This window comes from Pongo abelii, chromosome 5, assembly GCF_028885655.2.
Source record: "Pongo abelii isolate AG06213 chromosome 5, NHGRI_mPonAbe1-v2.0_pri, whole genome shotgun sequence".
In the NCBI taxonomy this organism is placed as follows: Eukaryota; Metazoa; Chordata; class Mammalia; order Primates; family Hominidae; genus Pongo; species Pongo abelii.
Window position 1 is genome coordinate 43201443 of NC_071990.2, and position 21946 is coordinate 43223388.

Below are 21946 nucleotides of genomic sequence, written 5' to 3' on the forward strand. Positions count from 1 at the left end.
AACCCCAGCCAAGGGCATCCCCTTTGGCGAGTTTGAGGTCCCAAGGAGCAGGACCAACAGAGTGTCCCACTGGGGGGTCCAGTTTTAGAGCTCCAGACGTCTCTGGTGTTACTTAGATGGGCACTGGTGTCACTTTGCTTGCGTTCCTTCCAGAACGTGCTATGAACTTTATAAGAACAGCCACGAAGTGTAGTAAGAGCTGCATGCGGGTGGGCCTTTTTGTTCCATAGCCAGTAGTTTGATAAGGGAAGAATTTAGCATAAGAAAAGAAGGTTTAAATCTCCTGAAACATGTGCGAGTTTGCTCGGAGCTGTACTGCAGGTAGGATTCAGGTACCAAGTGAGGAAATGTTAAAAAAAAAAAAAAAAGTCCTTACCCCTTCAGGGCAGGGCGATTATTCCCATTTGTTCCCAGGCCTTCAGGCAATACCGGGGACTGACCCCAGCCAATTGCCCTCAATTTCCAAGGTGCTACTAGGAAATAGCCGCTCTAAGACTGAAAAAGAAAGAGGAAAAAAATGAAAAAGACCCAGATTCCTTAAGCAAACCAGGCAGTGGCAGTTAGGCTTCTCCACATGGAAACCCCTAGTTTCACTGGCTATGACCGGAAACCTGGAGTTGCAGGCCGGGCGTGGTGGCTCACACCTGTCATCCCAGCACTTTGGGAGGCCGAGGCGGGTGGATCACGAGGTCAGGAGTTTGAGACCAGACTGCCAAGCATGGTGAAACCCCGTCTCTGCTAAAAATACAAAAATTTGCCAGATGTGGTGGCACACGCCTGTAATCCCAGCTATTCATGAGGCTGAGGCAGGAGAATCGCTTGAACCCGGTAGGCAGAGGTTGCAGTGGGCCGAGATCACGCCACTGCACTCCAGCCTGGGCAAAAGACCGAGACTCCATCTCAAAAAAAAAAAAAAAGCCGGGCGTGGTGGCTCACACCTGTAATCCCAGCACTTTGGGAGGCCGATGCTGGTGGATCACGAGGTCAGGAGTTTGAGACCAGCCTGACCAACATGGTGAAACCCCGCCTCTTCTAAAAATAAAAAAATTAGCTGGGCGTGGTGGTGGCGTGCCTGTAATCCCAGCTACTCAGGAGGCTGAGACAGGAGAATTGCTTGAATCAGGGAGGCGGAGGTTGCAGTGAGCTGAGATTGCGCCACAGCATTTCAGCCTGGCGACAGAGTGAGACTCTGTCTCAAAAAAAAGAAAAGCAAAAACAAAAAAACCTGCAGTTGCTTCCATGTTTAGACGTTGCCCACCAAGGGTCCCAAGTTGGAAAGGAAGGAGAGAGAGAGAGAGGCAGAGAGAGAGAGAGAAGCGCCAGAGCACCCCTGTAATTGAGCAGAAAGGAAAGGGAGAAAAATGAATCCCAAACTTTGGGCTTACCTCTTTTTGCTGGCTGGCTCGCCAAAATATGTTAACGGTAGAGGGTGTCCAGGTTCTTGGCATCTTGAACAAACAATTGGACAAAATGCACAAACAAAGCAAGAAAGGAATGAAGGATTTTATTGAAAATGAAAGTACACTCCAAAGTGTGGGAGCGAGCATGAGCATAGGGGCTCAAAGGCCCTGTTACAGAGTTTTTGTGGGTTTAAATACCCTCTACTTGGGGTATGCCCTATGTAAATGAAGAGGATGAAGTAAAGTTACAGTTACAAAGTTATTAATGGCGGGCATACGCCCTATGGAGAGGATATTTCCCGTTATAACTGAAGTGTGAATTGGCCTTATGTTCCCTGTCTCTAGACCCTATTTTCCTGCCTCCTGTGAAAGCAGAGGGGTTTTTTTTTTTTGGTTTTTTCGGTTTTTGGTTTTTTTTGAGACGGAGTCTTGCTCCGTTGCCCAGGCTGGAGTGCAGTGGTGCGCTCGGCTCACTGCAACTTCCGCCTTCCCGGGTTCAAGCGATTCTCCTGGCTCAGCCTCCCGAGTAGCTAGGACTACAGGGGCGTGTCACCATGGCCCGGCTAATTTTTCTGTATTTTTAGTAGAGACGTGTTAGCCAGGTTTCACCGTGTTACCCAGGACGGGCTCGAACTCCTGACCTCAGGTGATCCACCCGCCTTGGCCTCCCAAAGGGTGGGATTACAGGCGTGAGCCACCGCGCCCGGCCAGCAGAGGGTCCTTAGAAGGGTTCTCAGTGGTCCAGAAATTGGAAGCAAGGCCCAACTTACACCTTAAGAGGCTCAGGGAAAAGCCTGATGGTCACCTACACGACAGAGGCACGTCGGCCTCCAGGTGGGCGGGGAGCATTCTTCCAGCCCGGTTCCGCCCCTGGGTTTCGGTGGACAGACCAGCTTTACCTCCAGAGACTCCCCCTGTCTTCCCTGCACCGGCTAACTAGACCTACACACTTCGGCTGCACATTCTTTGTTTAGATATGCTGATGCCTTCCTTCCCTGGGAACGGTCCAGTTCTGCCCGCCTGGCGCTCAGCTCTGCGGAGATCTCAGGGGATGGAGTGGCAATCTCATTGCTCCCGCCTCTCCTGGCCCCTCTCGCCTTCTCCTCGACACCCAGGTTAAGTGGACAGAGGGCTCCGAGGGTCCCCTCCCGCCGTGAGATTGCGCAGAGGGCTGGGTCCGCAGGCTGCCTAAAATGACCTAGCCCAGGATTGCGAGGCAGCGCCCTCCACGCAGCTGGACAGACTCGGGCGCGCGGCCCAAAGCCCAGCAGGGGCGTGTCCGCGCGCTCACCTGCCATTGGCCAGGTGGGGCCGTCGGCTGCCAGCAGTGCTTGTGCTATAAGTGCGGAGCGGGTGGCTGCGGAGCTAGGCGCGGCGCAGGATGGTGGACAGCGTGTACCGGACCCGCTCCCTGGGGGTGGCAGCCGAAGGGCTCCCGGACCAGTACGCTGACGGGGAGGCAGCGCGCGTGTGGCAGCTGTACATCGGGGACACCCGCAGCCGCACCGCCGAGTACAAGGCATGGCTGCTCGGGCTGCTGCGCCAGCACGGCTGCCAGCGGGTGCTCGACGTGGCCTGTGGCACCGGGTGAGCCCAGGCCGGGGCCGGGGGCGTTGCATGAGATCGGGGTCTGGCTCAGCCTGTACCGCGCGGCCGCAGAACCTCAGGGCCGGGCACGTCAGGGCGGCCTTTGCCAGCCTGGAACGGGTGGGACACCAGGGCCAGGAGCAGGTACCTGCCCGGCAGAACAGGCACTGCGAGTGCCCTGTGAGGCCAGGGGTCTGGGTAGCGTTGCGCAGGGAGAAGCCCCGGAGAAGGGAGACTGAGTGTGAGTGAGGGTGTGGGGAGAAAAAGTGAGCGTCCCTGAGGCTTTGGAGCCAGAGCCACGGACAGACTGCAAATATTTCTCCTGTGATGGCCTTGGGCAGTGTTAACATTGCTCAACATTTGTACCTGCCAAGCCCAGTGCCAGGAGCTTTTGATACATCAGTTTTTCAAACCCTCACAAAGCCCCATGAAGTTAAGCAGTGATATTCTCTCATTTACTACTGGGGAAGTAAGGCCTCAGCAAAGTAAAAGTCCCTCATACATCATCCAGTGAAAAGGAGCTAACAGGCCCGGGTTGGTTAAGGTCTGTCCTGTGCTCTATTTTTCTTTTTCTTTTTTTTTTTTTTTTTTTTGAGACGGAGTCGTGCTCTGTCACCCAGGCTGGAGTGCAATGGCGCCATCTCGGCTCACTGCAAGCTCCGCCTCCCGGGTTCACGCCATTCTCCTGCCTCAGCCTCCTGAGTAGCTGGGACTACAGGTGCCCGCCACCACGCCCGGCTAATATTTTGTATTTTTAGTAGAGACGGGGTTTCGCCGTGTTAGCCAGGATGGTCTCGATCTCTTGACCTCGTGATCCGCCCGCCTCGGCCTCCCAAAGTGCTGGGATTACAGGCATGAGCCACCGCGCCCGGCCTTGTCCTGTGCTCTAAACCACCATGTTCTACTGCCTTTTGTGCACACATATTTTAACTTCGAGGAGCCTCAGCTTGTCTCTCTCAAATGGGAATGACACCATTTACCTCTCAGGATTGCCATGAGAATTAATGCATATTTGTAGAGTGCCTGACTCTGAAGAGGTGCTTTTAAAAAAAAAAGTTGCCTTGTGGTGATAGGAAACAGATTTGTGAGGTCAGTGGAGAGGGCCTGGGGAGAGGAGGCAGAGGAATGGACTTTGAGAAGTGGAGACAAAAGTGTCCGGTGCAGGGTCTCCTCCTGGCCCTCCCAGGCTCCCCTGACTGCCTCTCTCTGCCTCTCCTCCCTGGCCCTACCCAGGGTGGACTCCATTATGCTGGTGGAAGAGGGCTTCAGTGTGACGAGTGTGGATGCCAGTGACAAGATGCTGAAGTATGCGCTTAAGGAGCGCTGGAACCGGCGGCACGAGCCTGCCTTCGACAAGTGGGGTATGCAGGTCTAGCCAGGCCCCCCAGCCCAGTCACCAGGAACACTGTTCATTCTGCCTGGGGCTCCTTTAAGTGGGGGCGGGGGTGGATTGTTGTGTTTTCCTCGGGGAGACAGAAAAATTACTGTCATTTCTCTGAAAAGCAAGTCTTAAGCTCCAGAATGAGACACCGGGTGTGAAGAGCCAGTTTTAACTGTGTTTGTGGTATCTTGTCCTTCCCCTCAAAGAAAAACCCATAAGCACAGAGCCCTCCTTCCCAACCAGGGTTCCTCCTCCCTTGATCCCTCTTTTCTCCTCCCCCTAACTGAACGGGGAGCTTGTGTGTCTTAAGAAGAAACCCAGGCAGGACTGCACTTGGTGGAGGTGGCTGCTACTGGTACCATCGTGCCTCCCTGATTCCTCTTTCCCTTCCTGACCCCCAGTCATCGAAGAAGCCAACTGGATGACCCTGGACAAAGATGTGCCCCAGTCAGCAGAGGGTGGCTTTGATGCTGTCATCTGCCTTGGAAACAGTTTTGCTCACTTGCCAGACTGCAAAGGTGAGAGAGGGTGTGGCCTTGGGCATGGCCCCCGCCTTGAGGCCCCCTTCCACAGACCTCTGGGCACCTGCTCTCCTGCCAAAGCAGACTCTCTGCCTTGGCTCTGGCACCCCTGGGGAGGGGAGAGATGGGAGGGAGACTGGTGCTGGGGGCCCTGAGCAGATGGAGCCTTTCTGCCCCTGCCTGGAGCTCAGGGGACCAGAGTGAGCACCGGCTGGCGCTGAAAAAGATTGCGAGCATGGTGCGGGCAGGGGGCCTGCTGGTCATTGATCATCGCAACTACGACCACATCCTCAGCACAGGCTGTGCGCCCCCAGGGAAGAACATCTACTATAAGGTGGGGCCCTCTGGGGTGGGGGTGGGGGTGGGGGTGGGGGTGGGGGTGGGGTGGAGGGAGGAGGGTCCAGTGGCCCCAAGGTGGGTTACAGAGGCTAATGCAGCCTGCCCCACCACCTACAGAGTGACTTGACCAAGGACGTCACAACATCAGTGCTGATAGTCAACAACAAGGCCCACATGGTGACCCTGGACTATACGGTTCAGGTGCCAGGGGCTGGCCAGGATGGCTCTCCTGGCTTGAGGTACCACTTGGCTCAGTGGGGGTGAGGCGGTAGTTGGGGGAGCTGAGGTCACCAGTCCTCATGGCTGCTGGGGGCTCTGTTACAGTAAGTTCCGGCTCTCCTACTACCCACACTGTCTTGCATCCTTCACGGAGTTGCTCCAAGCAGCCTTCGGGGGCAAGTGCCAGCACAGCGTCCTGGGCGACTTCAAGCCTTACAAGCCAGGCCAAGCCTACGTTCCCTGCTACTTTATCCACGTGCTCCAGAGGACAGACTGAGTGTGGCCTCAGCTCCCACAAGCCTCTGCCCAGGCACTGCTAGGCTCTGTCTGGAAGATGGGGACCAGCAGCCCCACACCAGGGCCAGCCTCTAGAGCAGACTACAGCTGGGGTGCAGGGATGTGGGTTCCGCAGAGGGAAGGGTAAACAATATAGTCTTTTTCAGTTCCTGCATGCCTTGTGTTTATGTCAGAAGGATCAGGCTCCCGGGCCGGGTGCGGTGGCTCATGCCTGTAATCCCAGCACTTTGGGAGGCTGAGGCGGGCGGATCACAAGGTCAGGAGATCGAGACCATCCTGGCTAACATGGTGAAACCCTGTCTCTACTAAAAATACAAAAAATTAGCCGGGCGCGGTGGCAGGTGCCTGTAGTCCCAGCTACTCGGGAGGCTGAGGCAGGAGAATGGCGTGAACCCAGGAGGCGGAGCTTGCAGTGAGCCGAGATAGTGCCACTGCACTCTGGCCTGGGCAAAAGAGCGAGACTCCTTCTCAAAAAAAAAAAAAAAAAGGATCAGGCTCCCATGATGCCCACCCCCCCACCCTCTCCCAGGGCTTACTCCTCCCACAACTCTGCTCTTTCTCACTCCAACCTTTCATGCCACAACACCAGTAGGGGGCGGGACATGCTTTATTTTCAGCCACAGAACTAGCCCTCTCAGGGCCCAATCCCCAGAACCCAAGGCCCTGGCCCTCCTCCTGAGCAGACGGGCCTTTCTCTTAGAGCTGGCCTGGAAGGAGGGGCAAGTAGGCAGGAGATGTCTCTTGAGCTGTTGCTGCTGTCTCAATGCCACTTTGCACCCCGGGATCTCCTGGAGGGAGGTGGCCTCCAGGTGGGTTGGCAGCAGCCTGAGGAGGAGCCCTTCCCTCCCAGATCTCTCTGTGGCCTATCGAGGTACCTGCAGCCATGCTGAGCGAGGTCCCAGACCCTGGGGGGCTCCTAGCAGGCAGCAAACTTGCGCTGGATGCGCTTGTACCGGAGCAGCTCCTGCTCACTGACTGAGGGTTGCAGCCGGGCGGCAGCCTGCAGCAAATCCTCCATGGTGAGCATCAGTGCTGAGCTCCCTGGCTCCAGCCCTGGAGATGACAAGGTGGGGAGGCTGTGGTCTATGCCCAGGCAGGGGAAAGCCCTGGGAAGGTGCCTTCCTGCTCAGGGTCTCCTAGATGTCAATGATTTTCCCTCTGGAATCCAGGACTAGGTTTGTCTCCCACTAGTTTTTTTTTCCCTTAACATTTTTTTTAGAGTTGGGGTCTCTCTGTGTTGCCCAGGCTGGCCTCAAACTCCTGGGCTCAAGTGATCCTCCCACCTCAGCCTCTCAAGTAGCTGGGACTCAAGTGCACCCAGCTCCCCACTAGCTTTTTGGTTGACCTCTCAGGCCGGCAAGTGGCTCACCTTCCTCCAGGTCATGAACCCTGCGTTTGAGGGCAGCTGTCATGGCATCAGAGCAGAGACAGTAGAGGTCTGCACCCGTCAGCTGGGGAGGGCAGCAATCTAGCACATTTACCAGGCTCACAGATGGCTCTAGCTTGAATCTGTTGTGGGATACGGGAAGAAACAGAGTTGGCATCACCTCTTCCCTCGAAAGCCAGTGCTGACCAGCTCATCCTGCATGTTGCATGCATCCCCTAAGCATCCCAAGGCCCAAGCCCTTCACAGTCTTCCTCTAACAGAGCATACTTGCGTGTGATGGCACTTAGAACGCGTAGCTGGGAGGCCCGGTCCTCATTTGCCCCCACAAACACCAGCTTGTCAAATCTTTAGGGAGATAGGCAGGTATAAGTCTCAGGGAGCCCAGCCATGAGGAGTGAAGGAGGCACAGAATGAGGGTGGAGATGAGCAGTACAAGGGGCCCACCTGCCAGGCCGCAGAAGGGCAGGGTCCAGGAGATCTGGTCTGTTGGTGGCTCCGATCACAAACACATCCTGAGTGCTGTGCAGCCCATCTAGCTCGGCAAGGAGCTGAGACACCACCCTGGAGAGAAGGGAGCAAGGGCAAGAGTCCTTGGTGTCCCCCTTAGACTCTGCCCCTGCCTGTGGTACCTCTCCTTACAGGCAGTCTCCACAGGGCCCTCCACTCAGCTGTGCCCAGTGTGCCCCACCAGGTAGGCCCCCATTCTCCTCAGTGGCCCCTGCCCAATTTCACGGCCCCTTTCAGCTTCCATTATATTATCTCAGAACTGAAAGAGCAGGAACTTCTATCCCTGGACTCTGAAGACTGCTGTGAGCTTTCTCATATCCTTCCCATCCTGGACCCCTCAGCTTCTATTCCCACTCAGACCCCTACCTGTCCATCACTCCTCCAGAATCTCCACTTCGCCCCCGGCTTGGGGCCAAAGAGTCCAGTTCATCAAAGAAGATAATGCATGGAGCTGCAGCCCTGGCCCTGGCAAACACTGAAGAGAGAGAGGGGCCCACAGGAGGGCGAAGCTTGGCTTGTGGGGGGTTGAAGTTAGGCGAGAGCAGGGAGGGAAACTGGGGTCTGACAATACAGCACTGGCACCCCAGGTACTAGACCCAGCTGGGCAGGAACCTGACTCGTAGAAAGGAGGATTAGGAATGACCATGAGTAGCCTGGGAGTAGGCGGTGGCTTGGGGGCCATCGGGGTTTGGGAAGCATGGGACGCCCTGCCCCTCCCTCCTCACTCACCTTCCCGCACATTCTCCTCACTTTGGCCCACATACATGTTAATGAGCTCTGGCCCCTTCACGCTGAGTGAGAGGATGTGAGAAGGTGAGACCCGTCAGATGTACATACACACAATTGACCTCTTGGGCATCCCCTCCTGCTCCCCAGCCTGCTGCAGCCCCTGATCCACCCACCATCCCTTCCAGGCCCCCTGGCCACCTGAGGAAGGTAAGGCTGCACTCAGTGGCTACTGCCTTGGCCAGAAGGGTCTTGCCGGTGCCAGGGGGCCCATGGAGCAGAAGGCCTGAGCGTCTCAGGCCCAGGCTCAGTAGCTCAGGGTGCTCCAGGGGGAGCTGAATGGTCTCCAGGATCTCCTTCTTCACCTCCTGCAGCCCACCCACATCATGCCAGGACACTGAGGGAATCTAGGAGATGGAAAGTGCGTGGTTGGGATATGCTCTTGGAGGGGCTCCTGTCCCACCTCCAAGGACTTGGTCTCCACCTTGGGGGCTCCAACGGCCTGGGAGTGAGCTGTCTGCAGTTGCTCCAGTGCCTGCCCAAAGTCCTCAGCCAGGAGAGGAAAGCCAGCAGCACACAGCTCCCCCTCATCCTCCTCAGTCAAGCCACCTGCCAAACTGCAAAGAGGAACACAGGGAGGCCTCCTCCCCATCAGCGTCCCATTCCCTTCTCCCTTCCTTACCACCCACCCATCTATATCCATTTCCTCTTTCTGCCTTTTCTGTGCCCAACTCCTCTTACCCTGAGTTCTTGATCCTGGTGCAGGCTGCCCGGCTGCTGTGGGTCAGAAGGGCATAGAGATCCCCTACCACAAAGCCCTAGGGAACCACAAGAAAGGACACATGAGCAGGGCACAGTAGGCAGGAACCTTCAGGGACCATCCCCCAGCTGGAGCAGAGGCCCCCTGTTGATGCCTTAGGTTTTTTTTTTTTTTTTTTTTTTTTTTTTTTTTTTTTGAGACGGAGTTTTGCTCTTGTTGCTCAGGCTGGAGTGCAATGGCGCGATCTTGGCTCACCGCAACCTCCACCCGGGTTCAAGCGATTATCCCACCTCAGCCTCCCAAGTAGCTGGGATTACAGGCATGTGCCACCACACCTGGCTAATTTTGTACTTTTAGTAGAGACGGGGTTTCTCCATGTTGGCCAGGCTGGTCTCAAACTCCCGACCTCAGGTGATCCGCCCACCTCGGCCTCCCAAAGTGCTAGGATTACAGGCATGAGCCACGGCGCCCGGGCTGGGTTTTCTACTCTCACTCACAAGGCAACAGGACTGAGTTCTTGTAACAAAAGCCAGGGACTTCCTAGGGAGGGCCAGTACTCTCCCTTGATACTCACTGCACACCGCCGTGCTAGCTGTGCCAAGTTCACCTCCTGGCCCAGGGGAAGGTGGGCAGTGAGGGCCCGCAGGATGCTGAGCCGCTGCCCCTCTGACAGAGCAGGCACCTCAAGCTCATGAGGAAATGCTGTCTGCACATCAGCAGGCAGGTCCTGGGCCCGGCTTGTGGTGGCCACAACCATGAGGGGAGGGCAGCTGCAGACAGAGGAGTGGGTACTGAGGGTGAGAACGTGGCTGGCAGCTCCTGTGGACTGCCTTGTCCCAAAGTGGGCACAGAAGGGCAGGGAAGTGAGGTGGGTGCTGGGATGGGGTAGGGAAATGAGCACCTACCCCAGTTCCTAGATGGGGGAACTGTGTTTTCCCCATCACACTGAGGGCAGAGGCTTTTTCTTTAACCGAGCATTCCCCAAGAAATGCTAGACCACAGACTCCTCCCTCTCGATCCCTCTAAGACACTGAGCTCAGGGCTGTCTAGAGGGCAGCCAAATGGATGGGAGATGACTGAGAAGCCACTGAGGGGTGAGAGAAGGGAGGACTGAAAGGCTGAAAAGTAGGAGGGCTGGCCCCCCCGCCCCCGCTTTTTTTTTTTTTTTTTTTTTTTTAAGACTGAGTCTTGCTCTTGTCACCCAGGCTGGAGTGCAATGGTGCGATTTTGGCTCACTGCAACCTCCGCCTCCTGGGCTCAAGCAATTCTCCTGCCTCAGCCTCCCAAGTAGCTTGGATTACAGGCGCCTGCCACCACACCCAGCTAATTTTTGTATTTTTAGTAGAGACAGGGTTTCACCATGTTGGCCAGGCTGGTCTTGAACTCCTGACCTCAGGTGATCCACCTGCCTCGGCCTCCCAAAGTGCTGGGATTACGAGTGTGAGCCACTGCGCCCAGCCAGCCCCCCTCGCTTTGACAGGCCCAGCTCTGTATAAGTACCTGTTGAAGGGGTCCTCATGGAGGAGGAGGTGACGCAGCACAGCCACCACACGGGCATCCTCACCCAGCCCATCACGGTCCCGGCCCAGAAGGTCCACAGCTGTGAGCAACAGGACTGCAGGCCGGCAACGGCGGGCCCGGGAGAAGATGGCCTGCAGTTTTGTCTCCACAGCCCCACTACTGTCTGCACAGAGGCTGGAGCAGGGCACCTGGGGAGGGGATCCCAGTGGGTCTGTGAGCAAGAGGCAAGCATGACAAGGGCAGGAGAATCAGGGGAGGAGGAGTTGGAAGAAGATGTGGGCCATCTTTTTCTCTGGAGGGCAGGGATGGGGAAGGTAACCCTGGCCAAGTCCTACCTCTTTTTTACCCTATCCCATTCCCTTGACTGTCCACCAATATCTTGCAACTCCCTCCTCCTTGAAAGTACCTCTCCATAGCTGAGCATCATGGGAATATGCCTTACCCACTGGGCTGAAGTGTTAGGGCCTGTGAGTAGACAGAGGAGGGAGGGGAGAGGAAGCAGCAGAGAGGGAGAACATGAGCTGGGGAGGCGAAGTAGCTGGGGTTCTACTCTCCAGAGACCCTCACCTTCAGTAAGTGGAGCCCAAGGTGACTACAGGCAGCAGCAACTACTGTGGTCTTCCCACAGCCCGGGGGGCCCCGAAGAAGGACACTGCTAGTTCCTGTCAGCAGGGCACCCCTGCAACCAGAGAACAGACATTCGTCTCCTTCATTTTGCCCAAACTTTAGAGTCCCCAGTAACACAGGGTCCCTTGGATCTAGAAAGCAGATACCCTGTTTTTCTCTCCTTGAGCCTCCCCGACCCCAGGCCAGGGCTGTCCCCATGTAGTCAGGCTGTGTCTCCCACACCACCTGTGGTGCTCTGGCCGGGGCATCCAGCATATCCAACAGCCAAAGACTAATTAATTCCCTTTGGCATTGCTGTGCTGCCAATAAAACCTCAACTGTTATGACTGGTCTGAACGGTATTGGGAGACATTGCAGTGACATTGAGGTGGGGATCTGTGTCCACACCTGGGCCACTGGTATGAGGAGTTGTGTCCTTCAGGGCCGGGGCAGTAAAGTGCAGGATGGCCAGTGAGCTCCCCAAGGGGAAGGGCAGTCTCAGAAACAGATGCCCCTGCTGGAGATTCTTCCTCCAGAGCCAGCCCTGTAGGACAGAGGTTATCCCAGGAAAGGAGCCTGGGAATTGGCTTACAGAAAGGAGTGGGCTGGTGGCCTGGTGTAGGACATACTGGTTTGAGGAAGGTCCTCCCAATCCCACTCTGGCCAGTTCATTAGGAACTACCCATCTGGCTGCTGCTCCTCCAGGGATGTTCTAAGCAGGCTTTTCGCACACCCTGGGGTGATGACCTCACTCACCCTGGCTGGAGGCGAGGCTTCAGGACAGCACAGAGTTCAGACACCAAGGCCTCCAGGCCTGGAGGAGACAAACTGCTCCAGAGAGTGGATTCCTCTGAAGGGAGCCATGGAACAGGGCTCAGGGTAGAACCCACCTGTGAAAGGTAGGAAAAAGCTTTCATTTCTAAAAATCGTTTCTACCCCCTGCGCTGGTCTACACCCATCCTTGGGGCCTCACCATGTACAAGGAGGTATGGGTGGTGTCGGCCAAGTAGGCGCTGGCTGGCCCATCTGGCGCTTCCCCAACTGTTTTTTTCACTTTAAAAAACATTTCCCGCCACCTGCAGGAAAAAGGTCCAATGAACCTCAGATCCAGAGTCCAAAAACCCTCCTCCTCAAGGACAAGGTTTCTCAATCACAGAGGACAAACAAGAGCACCACAAGTGCATGTCCCCAGTCATGGTGGGGAAAAGGAATGCAGATGGCTTTCTCATCTTCCTGACAGACCATACACACCTTGAGGGCAAGAGCTATGCCTGTCCCTCTGCATCCCCAATGACAGCCATGAGAGCTCTGAGGGGGTGTGTTTCTCCAGGAATGTGGCCTACCCACCCACACCAATGGGAGAAGCCGCTGCTGCACTAAGCAATGGATCATCTGATTACTTCCACTGGCTTCAGTCTCCCCCTCAAATACACAGCCACCCAGGCCCCACAAACCCCAGGGGGAAGGGTCCCTTGGCTCTTACTCAATAATCCACAAAATCTCACTGCAGGCGGAGTCCTTAATAATGCCATCTGATGACTAATGGTTCTGTATTCTGGCTGCACATTAGAATTATCTGTGTAACTTTAAAAACTAAACATTTCTCACATATTATATGATTCCATTCAGTAGATCAGCAGTTGCCATTGGGTAGGAGGGAAGCTACAGGGAATGACTGCTAATGGGTGCAGAGTTTCTTTTTGAGATGTTGAAAATGTTCTGGAATTAAACAGTGATGTTGGTTGTACAACCTTATGAATAAAAAAATTGAATTGTACACTTTAAAAGTATGGTTTTATGGTGTGTTAATTTTATCTGTTTTTAAAATTAACCTTTCTCCTTCCTTTGTGAAGGAAAAAAAGCACAGGCTCCAGCCTCACCCTGATTCTGCTCCAATAGATCTGGGGTGGGGCTTAGGCACCTATATTTTTTGAAAGCTTCCCCAGCAATTCTGATGCATAGCCAGGGCTATGCAGTAGTTGGCAAGTGTCATAGTGAGTTAGGGTTATTCAACCTACTAACGGGGAAGAGGATGGGTAGCAGGAACAGCTACTAACCCAATTTTCCAGATAAAGAAATCATGAACTACTTCCCTCTTTAATCCTCAGGCAGCAAGGCAATGACAGAGCCAGGCTATAACCTAGTCCTCTTTAAGGTCCAATCAGGCTGCAAATTCCTCTGCTCACGCTGCCCCACAGTCTCAAAGCTGCTCTCTCTAGCAGCAAAGGGGTGTGAGCGTGCAGCAAGGTGGAGGGGAAGCATACCAGGTTAGTATTATGAAACTCTTCTAAGTACTACAGTAAACCTAGAGCATCAGGAAGCCTGAATCTGCCTATAATTAATTATAAATAGGTGACAGTGGGCCTCTAACCTAGGATCTCAATCAAGCTCAACAGCTGAGTCATGGTGTGTATGACTCACCATGGAAGCCCTGCATAGGAATGAGATGGGGGACAGCACTGTGGCGTAGGGAGAGACCACCTTCTTCAGTGGAGGGTGGTTGGACCACCTCAGTGAATAGAAAGGCCAGAGCTCTGGAACCTATGTGGACACTGCTAAGGAACACTGAGCTGTGCTCCAGCCAGCCAGATAGGTGATAGTGGAGCTGGCTCCCATGCAGCCTGGTTTGGGGAAGTGGAGCACCAGGGACAGGATGAAAAGGCTACACCAACAGTGGAATTCCTTTCCAGGGCTCACAGGAACTTCTGCAGGGCTTCCCTTCTCAAGCCCAGTGCAGCTTAAAACGCTCATCTGTATCTGTCCTTGGACCCATTGGGCCACTCACTTCAACCCTGCTTTCCTTGGGGGGAAAAGAACTATGTGCTCAGCACTCAGGAGGAAAGCAGGGTTCTACAGAGTTGAGACAATAGAAGTTCAGGAACACAACTGGCTTGCCAGCCTGTCTCATGAGGTTCTAGTGCCTATTTTCCTTTGAAAGTACAAAGAGTGGGCATTCTGTAGTTTTCCTACTGAAAGCTAGCTCAAAGATGTTTGCTAAATTTATGATAGGAGAGAGAGGTGGGAAGTGACTGCTAAGTGCCAGCCTGGCATTTTCCACCAGATTCGTGGACTTAATCTGGAAAACCTCGAAGAGGTGACATGGAGCCTAAATGGGGTTCCACAGGGCACCACCACCCTGAGATTGGGGGTACTGAGCACTGGCCAGAACCAAGCACTGGATATTGACCAGGGATGAATCAGGCAATCCAGACAAGGACTTTCTCTCCTGGCAGAGGACCCAGGCTGGCTATGCCACAGACCTTTGACATGAAGGCTCTTATGCATGAGTTAGTGCATCTATCAGCTGTGCTCTCCTTCTAGTAAATTGCTACAGGAAATGAGTCCAGAATACAGGGAATGCTGGGATACAGGGCTATACATTTTCCTCCGTACACATAAGGCTAAAGCAGTGTCTCAATTCTTTGCCTCACCATTTTACATGGAACCTCTGTGGTCAGAGTCAACAGGAGGAGAAAAGCTGGATTCCTTATTTTGGGTTCTTGGCTCGGTTATGCTCTATTTCTCATTCTCTGTTGATAGGAAAGGGTAGCCCTCTCAAAAACAATAGAAATCCCTGGCCGGGTGCCGTGGCTCACGCCTGTAATCCCAGCACTTTGGGAGGCCGAGGCGGGCGGATCACAAGGTCAGGAGATCGAGACCATCCTGGTTAACACGGTGAAACCCCGTCTCTACTAAAAATACAAAAAATAAGCTGGGCGTGGTGGCGGGCGCCTGTAGTCCCAGCTACTTGGGAGGCTGAGGCAGGAGAATGGCATGAATCCAGGAGGCGGAGCTTGCAGTAAGCCGAGATTGCGCCACTGCACTCCAGCCTGGGCGACAGAGCAAGGCTCTGTCTCAAAAAAAAAAAAAAAAAAAAAAAAATAGAAATCCCTCTTTCCCATTTTCAGAGATAGGATTGAGAAGTAGCTTGTGCACACTCCATAGTTAAGGCAGAAATCAGAGCCTGTATATCCTTACGTTGAGATATGGATGGTATGGCCCAAGTCTTGGTCCAAACAACACCAAGGCTGAGAATGGAAAGGAAGGAATCCCATCTTGGTCTAGGCCATTAAACTCTTCTTTAAAAAATATAAAAATTAAATTTTACCTATTTATTTTTTGAGATGGAGTCTTGCTGTGTCACCCAGGCTGGAGAGCAGTGACACGATCTGGGCTCACTGCAACCTCTGCCTCCCAGGTTCAAGCGATTCTCCCACCTCAGCCTCCTGAGTAGCTGGGATTACAGACGCCCCCCATCACACCCAGCTAATTTTTGTATTTTTAGTAGAGACAGGGTTTCACCATATTGGCCAGGCTGGTCTTGAACTCCTGACCTCAAGTGATCTGCCCACCTCAGCCTCCCAAAGTGCTGGGATTACAGGCGTGAGCCACCACACCTGGCCTAAACTCTTCTTAGTGCTTTGCTTTACATAGGGCCACCAGTCAGTTTGAGGATAAACACCTCCCAAAGCCAGCAGGGAGTAGTTCTTTTAGTTTGCTTGTTTTTTGAGACAGTGTCTAGCTATATTGCCCAGCCTCCCGAGTAGCTGGGATTATAAGTATGCACCACCATGCCTGACTGGTTCTTAACCTTTCTTCAGTCATACACTTGTTTGGGAACTGAAGGACAGGTGAATTTTCTCTTCAAAAAAATGTACACAGGCTGGGGGTGAGTGGCGCACACCTGTAATCTCAGCACTTTGGGAGGCCAAGGCAGGCAGATCACTTGAGCTCAAGAGTTCAAGACCAGCCTGGTCAACATGGCAAAACCCTATCTCTACTAAAAATACAAAAACCAATAGCTGGGCATGGTGATGCAAATCTGTAGTCCCAGCTACTGGGGCAGGAGCAGTGCTGAGGTGGGAGGATCACTTGAGCCATGGAGGTAGAGGCTGCAGTGAGCTGTGTTTGCACCACTAAACTCCAGCCTGGGTAACAGAGCAAGATCCTGTTACACACACACACACACACACACACACACACACAAAATACATGACAACAAAATCCTCTTGGGCACAAATTACACACGATTTGCAGGGAGGGGATTGTAGAACTCATGCACCCAGGTTACAAATCCCAGCTCTAGGATAGAAGGCAGCTGCATACCTGGGCAGTTTCTCTGGACTTCCTTCCAGGATCTCTACTTGCCCAATTGTTGGCACACATAGAACATCCCCTTCCTGGACTACCCTGCAACACAGCAGTGGCCCTGGTCAGGTCACAATGGGAGTAATGAGCATGTGTTCATTACCACATGCCCACCCCCAACATGCAGACTACTTCTTGAGTCTACTGCCCACCCAGAGATCCCACGCAGTTCTCCACGGAACAAGTCAGTCTTAGGATGAGCTAGGGGAAATGGTGGAGAGACTAGAAAGGGAGATCAGAGACAGATGAGTGGCAGAGCAGGATCCTGGCTCTTTTGGAGCCCTCTTTGATCACAGGTGTCTCTGTTTGGAATGTCCAAATTAACCTCATGGTTCAGATTTCTCTTCTGTGGTCTCCCTGATATACCAAGAGGCGCCTACCACAATCTGTCTAAAATATGGTTTTGTTTTTGTTGTTTTTTTTTTTTTGAGACGGAGTCTCGCTCTGTCGCCCAGGCTAGAGTGCAGTGGTGCGATCTCGGCTCACTGCAAGCTCCGCCTCCCGGGTTCACGCCATTCTCCTGCCTCAGCCTCCCAAGTAGCTGGGACTACAGGCGCCCGCCACCACACTTGGCTAATTTTTTTTTGTATTTTTAGTAGAGATGGGGTTTCACCATGTTAGCCAGGATGCTCTTGATCTCCTGACCTCATGATCCACCCACCTCAGCCTCCCAAAGTGCTGGGATTACAGACGTGAGCCACAGCGCCCGGCCGCAAATGTGGCTTCTTTTAACCAGGGCCTCTGGGGTACCTGGTTCTAAGGCATGGGATAGGAGGAATGTGATGAGGGTGAGAAGCTATCCTCTTTAAAAGGTTAGGTAGCTAACCTGGGTATCTGAAAGTGCCGGTAAAGAACACCGTCATAATTTCCATTAGTGCTGTAGTGGGGAGAAGACACAATGTCGATGTGTAACTCTCTGGCAAATGGAGGCCCAGGCAGCAATGAGCAGCTTCCTTTGTCTTCAGGGGCGATGGAGCCTTCCAAGTACCTCTATTAGAGAAATAACCACAACGTTATAAACTTCTCCTAAGGGGGCAGGCTCTAACCTGTCTCTCAGCAGCCAACATGTCTATTTCCATCCTGTCTTTCCCATAACCACAAGGCTTGTGGAAGGTGGGGCCTGAAGTAGCAGACCTGAAAACATCTCCCTCTAATGGGTACCAAGAAGAGAATATCACCTCCTATCCCGACTCTGGCTCCAAAAAATTTTCTCGGTAAAGATAACCTTTCTGTGACACCTTCAACTTGGCCCAGAGCCAGTGAAATGGTAAAGACATTTATTCCCACAAGACCTATGAGTGACACCAGGCATCCACGGGGATTAACATTAAGTGGTCATTAGTGGGGAAACTGAATTCAGGCTATGGGAAAAGCTGAAAGGGTTGGTTCAGTCGTTGGTTGGTTCAATGAGTTCTACTCTTGAGTACTCCAGTAGTTTTTCCTCCATTCAGGAGGAAACCTACATCCACTCCCTTTCACATGTATCTCACATGTATCTCTACCTGACATCCCAAAGTATTAACTGGCTACTCTCGTATTGCCCAGTAGAACTCTCTACAATGGAATAGTCTATATCTGCATGTGCTATTGAGCACTTGAAACGTGGCTAAAAACATAAAAACAAAACAAAAACAAAGAAATGTAGCTAAAGCAACTAAAAAACATGATTTAGTTTTAGTTTTTTTTTTTGAGACTTAGTCTCACTTTGTCACCCATGTTGAAGTGCAGTGGCACAGTCTCGGCTCATTGCAACCTCTGCCTCCTGGGTTCAAATGATTCTCCTTGTGCCTCAGCCTCCTGAGTAGCTGGGACTATAGGTGTGTGCACCACCATGCCTGGCTAATTTTTCTGGGTTTTTTTTTTTCTTGAGATGGAGTCTCGCTTGTCACCCAGGCTGGAGTGCAGTGGCACCATCTCGGCTCACTGCAAGCTCCGCCTCCCAGGTTCAAGGGATTCCCCTGCCTCAGCCTCCAGAGTAGCTGGGACGACAGGCATGTGCCACCACACCTGGCTATTTTTTTTTTTTTTTTGTATTTTTAGTAGAGACGGGGTTTCACCGTGTTAGCCAGGATGGTCTCAATCTCCTGATCTTGTGATCCGCCTGCCTTGGCCTCCCAAAGTGCTGGGATTTAATTTCTGTATTTTTAAAAATAGAGATGGGGTTTCGCCATGTTGGCCAGGCTTACTTTATTAAGTTTTAACTAATTTAAATTTAAAAAGCCACAAAGTGGCTGGTGGCTTCCATATTGGACAGCACCATCTAAACCATATATCTAGGTCCTTAATTAAACACTATACTGTATTTGGCCCCCTAAACACAACTTTCATTTTTTTTTGAGACAGAGTCTTGCTCTGTCACCCAGGCTGGAGTGCAGTGGCATGATCTGGGTTCGCTGCAACTGCCACCTCCCAGGTTCAAGCGATTCTCCTGCTTCAGCCTCTCCAGTTGTTGGGTTTACTGGTGTGCACCACCATACTGGGCTGATTTTTGTATTTTTAGTAGAGATGAGGTTTCACCATGTTGGCCAGGCTGGTCTCGAACTCCTGACCTCAAGTGATCTGCCTGGCTCAGCCTCCCAAAGTGCTGGGATTACAGGTGTGAGCCACTGCGCCTGGACTTCTTTTTTTACACAATGAAGGTTTATTTTTTTTTGTCACTCTTATGTCTGTTACGGTGAACTGGTGCGTCTTTACTCAGTAACCCATGGAAATGGAACAACTATTATCTGTTCTACAACTTTCTTCTTGAAGTAAAGGCAGAAACCAAAAAATTCCCTTGGACGTATTTAATAAAATATTAAAATTAAACACCAGGCACCAAAGAGAATAAAGACTCCTTTCCTTCAAGGTATTTACAATATATAATTGGGGATTAAACAGATTATGTAATCATAACAAGATAGAATAAAATAAATGCCATAAAAAAGATAGAAAATGCTATAGGAGGAAGTTCTAAATTCGTGGCTGTGAGATAATGAAAGGCTTTGTGACAAAGGTGTCATCTTTAGATGGCTCTTGAGGGAAAGGAGGGTAGGATTTTAACAGATGAGGCTAGAATAATAGGAAACAATTTGAAGTCAAGGATAAGCATGAGCAAAAGCACAGAGACATCATCCTCCATATTATAAAGCACAATACTGAATACATTGTAGCAATTCAATAAACTAATTAGATTGAGTAGATTAACATACACATCTGAAACCTCACCTTTTTTTTTTTACACAGAATTTCGCTCTGTCGTCCAGGCTGGAGTGCAGTGGTGTGATCTGGGCTCACTGCAACCTCCACCTCCCAGGTTCAAACAATTCTCCTGCCTCAGCCTCCCAAGTAGCTGGGATTACAGGCATGCACCACCACACCCAAACCTCACCTTTCACCTGAATGGATGAAAGCCTTTCGTATGCCCCACTACATTATGGAGGCTTATGATATTTTGATTACAGAAAATGGATCAATAGGCCGGGTGCGGTGGCTCACGCCTGTAATCCCAACACTTCGGGGGGATCACCCCCAAAAAGGAAAGAAAAAGAAAACAGATAAATGAGGCTAAGAAACATTATGTTCTTTTTTTTTTTTTTTTTTCTTTTTTTGAGACAGAGTTTCACTCTTATTGCCCAGGCTGGAGTGCAATGGCGCGATCTCGGCTCACCGCAACCTCCGCCTCCCAGGTTCAAGCGATTCTCCTGCTTCAGCCTCCCAGGTAGCTGGGATTAGAGGCATGCGCCACCACGCCTGGCTAATTTTACATATTTTAGTAGAGACGGGATTTCTCCACATTGGTCAGGCTGGTCTCGAACTCCCGACCCCAAGTGATCCGCTCGCCTCGGCCTCCCAAAGTGCTGGGATTACAGGCGTGAGTCACCACGCCCGGCTAGAAGCATTATGTTCAAAGTCCAGGATAATATGGAGCACGAGTCCTAAATCTTCCAATTTACCTAAGACAGAGAAGAGGGTATAAGGAAGAGGAAGCACTCCTGACCTCAGTCCTTTATCCTACCTGAATTCTGAGCTCTCCCATTTCCAGGGGGTCACAGCCAAGATTAAAAGCCAAAGTGGCAGGGACGAGGGCCAGTCCGTCAGCGAGGGGCTCTCCCAGCCGCCCAGAGCCGGGTCCCAGTCTATCAGAGAGGTCCCAGCGAGGTTCTAGGACCTGCACCCTGGCCAAGTGCGGCTGTGAAGTGTTCGATGACTCTCTGGCCCGGGCCACCCACACCCATTCGCCCTGGAAGAGGCCAAGGCCACGGAGACAGCTCCGGCTCACCCCTAGTGAATCTCCAGTCCCTCCCAGAACTCCCTGGAGTCGCCGGACTGTGCCAGAAACCGCAAAGGAGGACACCACGGGCGGGGGTGGGGGCCGACCGCTGTCCCCAGACTCTGGGCACAGTCTGGCCCGCCCGCGGAGCTCAGTCACAGCCAGCCGAGTCCCTGGGCCCAGCAGCCCTTGCAACGCCGGCCGCGTCTCCAGCACCCGCGGTCCGGGCACTGGGAGGGTCTCTCCGCGCCTCACCAGCAGCGGCCCGACTCGCGGTCCAAGCCCAGGCCCCAGCGAGGTGCCAAGCAGTGCCCAACCTAGCGCCGGGGGCCGCCGCACCGGCCGCGCCCGCACCCAGGCCCCGGAGCCCAGTGCCAGGAGCCGCAGCAGCGCGCGGCTAACCAGTAGCTGCGGCGGCCCGGGACCCTGCTCTTCGGTGCCCGCGTCCGGCCCCTCCAGGGCTGCCACCAGCAGCGCCGGCCCTGCAGGGCTCTCCCCTGCAGGCCTCAGGGCCAGCACCAGGCCCAGCCCCGCCGCCGGCCACGGGCCCCCGGGTGGCAGCAGCACTGCCAACGGGGGTGTCTCGGTCGGAAAGGGCTCCAGGACCCGCAAGACAGCCAGCGCCATAGTGACAAGAGACCAACGAGGAGGGTGAAGGAGCGCGGCTTCCGGAGCCAGCGAGCCAGACGACTAGTGTGCGCGAGTGCCGCTTCCGCTTCCGTCAGGGGAGGCCGGAGGAAAAGGGGAGGGGCGTCGGGTGCCGCGAACTTGCTCTGAGGGGGTTAGCTGCGCCTCGGATTGATCTGCGTCGTGCCTCGGTAGGCAGTAACCTTCATCGCTGCGGTTGCGTAGCGTTTACGCATGCGCCCTTTGAACCTGTGCTTAAAGGATTTATCTTTGCCTTCTACGGAAGTAATGTCCTCTTGACTATCTTTCCCCGTGGCGTGAACGTAACAGTTTATTGACTGATAAATGAACAGTCAGCATGCTCGGGATGACTGGGCCCAGTGCTGGGAGCTCTAGGTGAAATGTTTCGGAAGGAGTCCGCTCCTCTGCGGAACTCGGGGAGCTTCCCCTGTGGAACTGTGAGCACTGAGGTTTGAGGGTTGCAGGAAAGGTTGCAGGAGGGAGTAGCAGGATTAGGAAACTGCCTCACACTTGCTTATAGGTATATAGTGGCTGCTGAGTGAATTACTAGATGTGATTCATACAGCCCTGGAGTGCTTGGTGCCACCACACATGTTCCAGCACACCTGGCAAAACCCATGTTCCAGGACTTCGTGCCCTGTTCATTG

At 53.2% G+C, this 21946-nt stretch overlaps 2 protein-coding genes across 6 annotated transcripts; one reads left to right on the plus strand and one right to left on the minus strand.

Moving 5' to 3' along the window:
• Window positions 1-370: 370 nt before the first annotated feature.
• PEX6 (peroxisomal biogenesis factor 6) lies at window positions 371-21556 on the minus strand. Of its 5 annotated transcripts, XR_008526173.2 has the most exons (19): window positions 20397-21556; window positions 17226-17389; window positions 16358-16441; window positions 12225-12327; window positions 12008-12141; window positions 11213-11324; window positions 10625-10833; window positions 9699-9894; window positions 9106-9182; window positions 8849-8981; window positions 8566-8771; window positions 8368-8429; window positions 8005-8113; window positions 7576-7692; window positions 7399-7476; window positions 7114-7253; window positions 6620-6797; window positions 1386-1448; window positions 371-495 (listed from the first exon to the last, which is right to left on the minus strand). XR_008526173.2 is itself a non-coding variant. In XM_054557513.2 (18 exons), the coding sequence occupies exons 1-17, from the start codon at window positions 21276-21278 to the stop codon at window positions 6661-6663; spliced, it is 2943 nt and encodes a 980-aa protein (XP_054413488.2). In that variant the 5' UTR covers window positions 21279-21556; the 3' UTR covers window positions 1121-1448; window positions 6620-6660. The 5 variants fall into 5 exon arrangements, 4 of the variants coding, with proteins under 4 accessions (XP_054413488.2, XP_009240160.2, XP_002816948.2 ...); XM_054557513.2 differs by lacking the exon at window positions 371-495 and having other exon boundaries at window positions 1121-1448; XM_009241885.4 differs by lacking the exons at window positions 371-495; window positions 1386-1448 and adding an exon at window positions 6334-6532.
• Window positions 2749-6050, plus strand: GNMT (glycine N-methyltransferase). Its single transcript, XM_024248187.3, has 6 exons — window positions 2749-2987; window positions 4221-4348; window positions 4770-4886; window positions 5081-5223; window positions 5346-5467; window positions 5553-6050. The coding sequence occupies exons 1-6, from the start codon at window positions 2782-2784 to the stop codon at window positions 5722-5724; spliced, it is 888 nt and encodes a 295-aa protein (XP_024103955.1). The 5' UTR covers window positions 2749-2781; the 3' UTR covers window positions 5725-6050.
• Window positions 21557-21946: the final 390 nt, after the last annotated feature.

Bases quoted from the DNA above. Each gene is read 5' to 3' on its own strand.
- GNMT (XM_024248187.3), top strand. From the start codon at position 2,782: ATGGTGGACAGCGTGTACCGGACCCGCTCCCTGGGGGTGGCAGCCGAA. The intron at 4,887-5,080 runs GTGAGAGAGGGT...CCTGGAGCTCAG, and splicing joins TCACTTGCCAGACTGCAAAG to GGGACCAGAGTGAGCACCGG. The intron at 5,468-5,552 runs GTACCACTTGGC...GCTCTGTTACAG, and splicing joins GATGGCTCTCCTGGCTTGAG to TAAGTTCCGGCTCTCCTACT.
- PEX6 (XM_054557513.2), bottom strand. From the start codon at position 21,278: ATGGCGCTGGCTGTCTTGCGGGTCCTGGAGCCCTTTCCGACCGAGACA. The intron at 17,390-20,396 runs GTAGGATAAAGG...TTTCTCTAATAG, and splicing joins TGGGAGAGCTCAGAATTCAG to AGGTACTTGGAAGGCTCCAT. The intron at 8,772-8,848 runs GTGGAGACCAAG...TCCATCTCCTAG, and splicing joins AGGCCGTTGGAGCCCCCAAG to ATTCCCTCAGTGTCCTGGCA.